General features: G+C 45.0%; 1 protein-coding gene across 2 annotated transcripts; it reads left to right on the forward strand.

The window, feature by feature from the left end:
• The first annotated feature begins 387 nt into the window (after positions 1 to 387).
• LOC309518051 (uncharacterized protein) lies at positions 388 to 8,075 on the forward strand. Of its 2 annotated transcripts, XM_082197849.1 has the most exons (5): positions 388 to 611; positions 2,813 to 2,851; positions 3,949 to 4,245; positions 6,326 to 6,646; positions 7,386 to 8,075. In XM_082197849.1, the coding sequence occupies exons 1-5, from the start codon at positions 443 to 445 to the stop codon at positions 7,502 to 7,504; spliced, it is 945 nt and encodes a 314-aa protein (XP_082053975.1). In that variant the 5' UTR covers positions 388 to 442; the 3' UTR covers positions 7,505 to 8,075. The 2 variants fall into 2 exon arrangements, with proteins under 2 accessions (XP_082053975.1, XP_082053976.1); XM_082197850.1 differs by lacking the exon at positions 2,813 to 2,851.
• Positions 8,076 to 8,236: the final 161 nt, after the last annotated feature.

An 8,236-nucleotide genomic window follows, 5' to 3' on the forward strand; every position in this document is an offset into this window, starting at 1 on the left:
CCCACCATCTCGTCCTCCGTCATCCCCTTCTCCTTCTGCCCTCCATCTTTCCCAACATCAGGGTCTTTTCCAGGGAGTCTTCTCTTCTCATGTGGTGGCCAAAGTACTGGAGCCTCAGCTTCAGGATCTGTCCTTCTAGTGAGCACTCAGGGCTGATTTCCTTAAGAATGGATAGGTTTTATCTTCCTCTTGAGGCCCCTTTTTGAGTTGACTGCCTGTGATTGCTGCGTCCTTCCGCTTTCTCATTTCTAGCCTCGTGCTACCGCCTCCTCAAGTGTTTTGGTTACAAAGGAGGCTGAGCATAGGCGCTGCAAGGAGAGATGTGGTGAGCTGGCTGGCACATCGGTTGTTCCACCCAGCAGCTTTTGGTGTCCTCAAGGCCTATGAGCTGTGCTGGGGGCGCAGGTGCAATGCTTTGTGGTGGCTGGGAGGAAAGGAGGCGATGACTGTTCAGTTCCTGCTCTTGTCTTTGCGTCTGACAGTCTGGTTGAGTCAGGGAGAGACAGCCCATCCTCTCTTTGTAAGCAGAGAGACAGTGGTGGAGCAGAGGACCCCGCCATTGGCCTTCGAGGGACGCCGGCCGAGCATGAAATTTGCTGCTTTGATAACAGGTTTGGGGCCTCTCTCTTGTTATAGACAAAATAGGGGGGGTTGGCTTTTGCTGCCCTACTTGCCAAGGTCGCCTAAGCCCATGATCCGTCAAAGATGAATGGATAGAGGGAAGACCTCAGTAACCAAAAACTCACTCTCTAGCCTTAGCCTTCTGGCGGTTCCCTTGCTGCAAGAAGCCAAGTTACAGGGAACCAGGCAGAGGGTCTTCTTGGTAGTGGCACCCGCCTTGTGGAACGCCCTCCCATCAGACGTCAAAGACAAAAACAGCTATCAGACTTTTAGAAGACATCTGAAGGCAGCCTTGTTTAGGGAAGCTGTTAATGTTTAATAATGGGACGCGGGTGGCACTGTGGATTAAACCACAGAGCCGAGGACTTGCTGATCAGAAGGTCGGCGGTTCGAATCCCCGCGACGGGGTGAGCTCCCGTTGCTCGGTCCCTGCTCCTGCCAACCTAGCAGTTCGAAAGCACGTCAAAGTGCAAGTAGATAAAGAGGTACCGCACCGGCGGGAAGGTAAACGGCGTTTCCGTGCGTTGCTCTGGTTCGCCAGAAGCAGCTTAGTCATGCTGGCCACATGACCCGGAAGCTGTACACCGGCTCCCTCGGTCAATAAAGCGAGATGAGCGCCGCAACCCCAGAGTCAGCCGCGACTGGACATATTGGTCAGGGGTCCCTTTACCTTTACCTTATGTTTAATAGGTTATTGTACTTTAATATTTTGTTGGAAGCTGCCCAGAGTGGTGGGGAAACCCAGCCAGATGCGCGGGGTATAAATAAATTATTATTATTATTATTATTATTATTATTATTATTATTATTATCATCATCTGCATCTTACGACTGACAGGCTTGGACTCAGCCACACTGGCAAAGGCCAAGAGCAAGGAGACCAAGCCTGAGAGGGCCACGGATTCCAGCCACCCTGAAGTAAGACGTCAAAACAAGGGGAAATCTGCCCCTGGGTGCTCGTTCCTGTCAATCTGACACTGAGGAATCTGAGCTCTACCCACTTTTCTGATTTCCGGGTCAGCTGCCACAAGTCTGCCCTACCCACTAGGCAGTCTTGATATTCTTTTCCTTTGGCGATCACTCGCAGCTGAAAACATTGGCAGCATTGAGATAAATTCAACAGTGTAAATAAGTTTTGACAGATGCAATAACGGAATGCTGAATGGTTCAATTTTTGTAAAATATGCCGAGATTTGTGATTTGCAAAATGAACCATGGAAAGTTCGCAGATGATACAACGGTGGTTGGCTGGAGAGGGGGAGGCGGCTTATAGGAAGGAAGTTGAGCAGTTGGCGGAGTGGTGCAGGAAAAACAACTTACTCCTTAACTTAAAGAAAACAAAAGAGATCATTGTGGACTTTAGGAAATGTAAATTGAATATTCAGCCACTTATTATTGAGGGGAAGTGCGTGGGACAGGTCTCGGTGTTTCGATTTCTGGGAATGGAGTTGAGAGACGACCTAACCTGGGGAGAAAACAGCAAAGACCTGGTGAAGAGAGCACAGCAGAGGTTATATTTTCTGAGAATCCTCCGGAAAAACAATCTCTCAAAGGACCTGTTGGTGGCATTTTACCATTGCACTTTGGAGAGTGTATTAACTTATGGTCTGTGTGTGTGGTTTGGGAGCTGCACGGCCAGGGGAAAAACAATGCTGTCCAGGGTTGTGAAGACTGCGGAGAGAATAATTGGGTGCACTCTTCCCACCTTGGATCAAATCTATGCTTCCAGGTGCCATAAGAAAGCTGCAGAGATAGCGCAGGATAGTGCGCACCCCGGAAATGATCTCTTTCAGCTTCTGCCATCTGGAAGAAGGGACAGGGTTATAAAGGCCAGGACTAGCCGCCTGAGAAACAGTTTCCATGCAAATGCAATTCTGGTTCTAAACGCAGCATAAGGAGTCTCTATAGTACATTGTATTTTAAAATGGGGTTTCAGAGTTTTTAGGGGGTTTTTGAATGTTTTATGTAGTTCAATTTCATTGTTCTGCATGGGACAATGACAATAAAGATATCATATATGGAAAGGGAAGAAGGGAAGTCACTGATATTTTAATGAGTATTTTAAATTGTAAAACAGAAAATTTAATAATGGTGTGATTGTGAGATAGAGGATGAGTTTATAGAAACTCACCCTCTATCTCACAAACCACACCATTTGTCATGACATCTTTCCTTTGCTCTTCACTTCTAGCCTGTCTGCGGATCCTGCTTTGGAGATCAGTCCATGCAGGTAAAGTTGGCTTCCATTTTTGTTTAATTGTTACTGATTTTAGTAAGCAGTTGCAAGGGATGGCCGGGGTGTCAATTTTGTATATGATTAAATTCACAACTCAGGTTGTTGTAAACAAAAACTGCCCTTTTCCCTTACGTGGTATCCAAGAGCCCATATAGAGTCCTTACATAGGTTCCCTATTGGTAGGAGAGAATAACAGAGGCCAACCAGAGAATATTGAGAAGCAAAGCAGCTAGTAAGCCTGATCTTTATTGATCTGTTGCAACAGGGTGCTCCCCTCACACGCAGGAAAGGAGGAGGACCCAGAAAAATTGCGCGCAAGGCCTTATAAAGACTTTTGAAGTTGCCACCCTGTAGATCAAGCCCACCCCCAGATACATCATACCTACATCACAGAAAAGGCGGTCTTAAGACAGAAATTTGAATGTTGTTTTTCTCCTGTCTGGCAGGTTACTTGATTGGATCGCCTGGGGAGCCTGGCCAGTCTTTTGTAGTGATAAATACTTAGTTCCTGGGCCAGGTCACAGGCTCACACCCTATTCATACACAGACATACCCTTAAGACAGGATTTGTGAAGGAAAAGACAATGGGGAGGCTTTTCCATTTTCCTTTGACCTTGCAGAGAAAACATTTGGTCAGTTTGGGAATCAAAATGGTTCCAGGTCGGTCTTCCTGTGCTGATCTATGTATGTGCTTGGTTGGTACACTTATGAACATTTAACATATATCTAAGACCTCAAAATTCCTATCAGAAGGTACAGCAAAAGGCAGAAATCCAGAAGGTCAAATTTACCGCAGTGGGAGATGTGGCGATAAGGAAGGTATCACCTGTTGGGTTTTTGTTGCTGCCGAGTGTGTTGAACCAAATGTTCCGGAAGTCCGGCAAAAGCCACCTTGGTAGTCAAGAAAACCCCAAAACTAAATGGTAGTCGTTGCAAGAATGAACACATATGTGTTTATATTCATTTGCTTCAATCTTTCCCCAAATTAGATACCCTCTTTATTCTGTGCTCCTTCGCTTCTCAGAGCATCTTCGTCCTCTGGGTTTCATGCGTTTGTTTCCTGACTGTCTGGGTTTCCTCTCCTTCTCCAGAGATCCCACCTGCAGCAATTCTTTCCTTGGATCCCCAGCACCACGTCTACATCAAAGGTGAAAAGGTGATTCTCACTTGTTCGGCTCCTGATGGTTTGGAGGTGGCAGGATATACGTTCTTCAAAGAACAGCAAGATCAGACCTTCAAGGAGTTGCCCAATAGTGGAATGGGGCCTTATGAGATGTTCCATGTCAGTGAAGATACTGTTGGGAATTACAGCTGTGTGTACTGGATCATGCCCTCAGGACAGGAAATCTGGTCTCCACAGAGCAACCTTGTCTCTGTAGCCATGGCAGGTGAGCGTCTTTGCATTTTACTGTTTGGCGTTGTCTCTTTCATTCGCAACACAAGAGAGAGAGGAGCACTGGGTTCTGAAAGAAGGATTTCAATTTTTTAATATATAAATTTATTTATTTGGTTTTTCAGACTAAAGTTTTACACTCACATCCAACATAGAAACAAGATTCCAAAGAATCGCCTGGACTTCCCTCCTCCCTTTTTGTTAATCCCATTGTTGATCATTTCCTCCTGCATCTTTTATGATAATCCAAATCTTTTACCTCTCCATTGTGTCCAAAATTCGCCATTAAACTACAAGTGTTATTCCAAGCCTACTAACGATTTTAACTGTTTACAATGGTTTTTAGGATAAATTATAATTTTTCCCCATTTCTTATTAAAATGTTGGTCTTCCTGATTTCTGATTGTTCCGGTCATTTTAGCCATTTCAGAGTAATCCATCTACTTGATCTGCCATTTTTCTCTGTTAGGGACTTTATCTTCTTTCCATCTCAGGGCCAATAACATCCGTGCTGTCATGGTCGCATACATAAATAGTATTTTCTGCTCCCTTCAGATTTTGGCACCTAGAATTCCTAAAAGGAAGGCTTCAGGTTTTTTTTTAAAGAAAATGTTATTTTAAACATTTTTTTCAACTCACTGTATATCATTTCCCAAAATTCTTTTACTACCTTGCATTTCCACCACATGTGATTAAAGGTGCCCTGAAAGAAGGATCGGCATTTGTGTGTCCAAATGATGGCGGAAGAAATGTATATTCTGCATGAAATCGTTACTGAGGTTACTGAGTTGTCCCACCCTCCATATTCTCCCAATCTGGCCCCACCGGATTTCTTAATTTTTCCAAAACTGAAATCTGCACTGAAAGGGCACAGATTTCCCAACATTTCACACATCCAAGCTGCTGTGATGAGGGAACTGAAAGCAGTACGAATATCCAGACTTCTCCAGAAGTTTCCAAGAGTTCTACAAACGTTGTCAACGCTGCATTGTATCAGAGCAGGCCTACTTTGAAGGCCTGTAAGGCATGTATGTTTGAATATTTCTCGCTGTCCTATTTCTGTGACCATTCACCGAATTTTCCGGTCACACCTTGTAGTGGTGCATGCTCTAGTTATCTCTTGCTTGGACTACTGCTATGCACTCTACGTGGGGCTACCTTTGAAGGTGACCCGGAAGCTACAACTAATCCAGAATGCAGCAGCCAGACTGGTGACTGGGGGCAGCCGCCGAGACCACATAACACCAGTCTTGAAAGACCTACACTGACTCCCAGTACATTTCCGAGCACAATTCAAAGTGTTGGTGTTGACCTTTAAAGCCCTAAACGGCCTCGGCCCAGTAGACCTGAAGGAGCGTCTCCACCCCCATCATTCTGCCCAGACACTGAGGTCCAGCGCCGAGGGCCTTCTGGCGGTTCCCTCACTGCGAGAAGCAAAGCTACAGGGAACCAGGCAGAGGGCCTTCTCGGTGGTGGCGCCCGCCCTGTGGAACACCCTCCCATCAGATGTCAAAGAGATAAACAACTACCTGACATTCAGAAGACATCTTAAGGCAAGGGAAGTTTTTAGTGTGTATTTTTGGTTTTTGTGGAAGCCGCCCAGAGTGGCTGGGGAAACCCAGCCAGATGGGCGGGGTAAAAATAATAAATTATTATTATTATTATTATTATTATTATTATTATTATTATTATTATTATAGCTTCCTTTACAGGCCAAGTGGACCACAAGCTCTTAACTACAGTGGTGCCTCGTAAGACGAAAATAATCCGTTCCGCGAGTCTCTTCATCTTGCGGTTTCTTCGTCTTGCGAAGCAAGCCCATTAGCGGCTTAGCTGATAAGCGGCTTAGCGGCTTGGGGAAAAGGGGGGGGAACCCCGCAAGAACTCGCAAGACATTTTCGTCTTGCGAAGCAAGCCCATAGGAAATTCGTTTTGCAAAGCACCTCCAAAACGGAAAACCCTTTCATCTAGCGGGTTTTCCGTCTTGCGAGGCATTCGTCTTGCAGGGCACCACTGTACTAAGCCATGTCTAGGTCACCTGCTCATAACTTCTCCTTTGCGGATGATTCCTGCAGATCCCCCTCCTTTTCCGGTGCTGAAAGTGGATCCACCATCTGGAGTGGTGAACGAAGGGGACTCCCTGCGCCTCACTTGCTTGGCCAATGGGACCATAACTGAGAAGAGATTCCATTTCTTCAAGGATGGTGCTGAGATGAACACCGGTCATGAAGGATCCAGAGAACCTGCGAATACCTCCCCAAACGCCTCTGTGAGCATCTTACAAGCCAAGGTCAACCACAGTGGAGAATTTGCTTGCAGTTATGAGGAAGCGATTGGTGGCCGATGGGTTATGTCTCCATGGAGCAAGACAGGGAAAGTCATGGTGAATGTCCCAGGTGAGTCATTTTGGGGAAGTGAGAGCCATCTTTAGCAGTAGCACAATCCATTTTAATGTGTTGTGTGAAATGAGGCTATCAATATGTCTGGTCTTCCGCAAGAGACACAATGAATGTCACCTTCTTTATTTCATATGCTGCGTCTCAACCTTCATGCTTGGGGGGAATGGAGGGGGAGGGATGGAGATGGAGAGGTCTGCTCACATTTTATCCTATGTTTAGAGAAGTTTTTAATATTTAATGCTGTACAGTGGTACCTTGGGTTACATACGCTTCAAGTTACAGACACTTCAGGTTACAGACTCCGCTAACCCAGAAAAATTACCTTGGGTTAAGAACTTTGCTTCAGGATGAGAACAGAAATCGTGCTCCGGCGGCCCGACGGCAGCAGGAGGCCCCATTAGCTAAAGTGGTGCTACAGGTTAAGAACAGTTTCAGGTTAAGAATGGACCTCCAGAACGAATTAAGGACTTAACCCGAGGTATAAATTATTATTATTATTATTATTATTATTATTATTATTATTATTATTATTATTATTACGTTCTGCTCATGTTGTGAACGGGTTTCTGGAACGGATCCCATTCGCAACCAGAGGTACCACTGTGCCGTCATTAAAGAGATAAAAACCAACATTCAGAATTCTTGGGACCTTTTTCAAATGACGTCACGCCTTCAGGACGAAAGACCCAAGCGAAACACAACAAACAAATAACGGATTCCTCTTTATTCCTTTCAGGTCAAGGGTCATATTCGTCGGCACCAGCATCACCCAAACCGAATCCATCCCTGTCACTGGGATATTTGCGCTTGGCTCCTACGCTCCTGATCTTGATGGTCCCACTCGCTTTCTGTTGAAGGAGAAAGAGGAGCGATAGATAATGTTGGGGCTTTCTGGTGTCCCCTTCCGTTCTGTGCATGACCTGGAAGGCGGTTTCCGACATGCAGCGGGGACAGTTTCCAGGATGGGCCCAAAGTCTATGTCAGCCCTGTCTATCATTGGGGGGGGGACTGTTCCAGAAGAAGGCCTTCTCCATCCTGGTGGCTGCCATGGGGGGTCAGGGCATGGGGTCACCTGCCCTCAGAAAATGATTGCTTGGTTTTCATGGGGCATTGCTTTGCATTTACAATATGACCTGTTTGGGTTTTTTCTTTGTCATTAAAGGAATCTTTCAAATAAATAAGTAAAGCAAAACTTCTTTTGTTTCAGTCTTAAACAAACGAAACGGTGTAGGTTTCTGGACAGGGTAGGACTCTACCAGTGCCGGATTTACGTACAAGCTATAGTTTAGGGCCCCGCTCTCTTGGGGGCCCCCAAAAAAAATTAAAGGAAAAAAACTGGATGTACGTTTCCAAAATATAAGATAAAAACCTAGATTATGAGTCTTTGTAAATTGTGTTTCTAAAGGAACTTTTGTTATTGCCGAATGCCAATGTGATTGCATTATTAATTTTGTTATGAATAAAAAATCATTTTAAGCTAGAGCTTAATTAATATTTCACTATTAATACACTTCTTCTTAATTGTATTTCACTATTAATATACTTCTTCTTAATTGTATTTCAGTTCAACAATTATTTTGATAAAAT

Source organism: Podarcis vaucheri, assembly GCF_965113315.1.
Source record: "Podarcis vaucheri genome assembly, chromosome: 13".
Lineage (NCBI taxonomy): Eukaryota > Metazoa > Chordata > Lepidosauria > Squamata > Lacertidae > Podarcis > Podarcis vaucheri.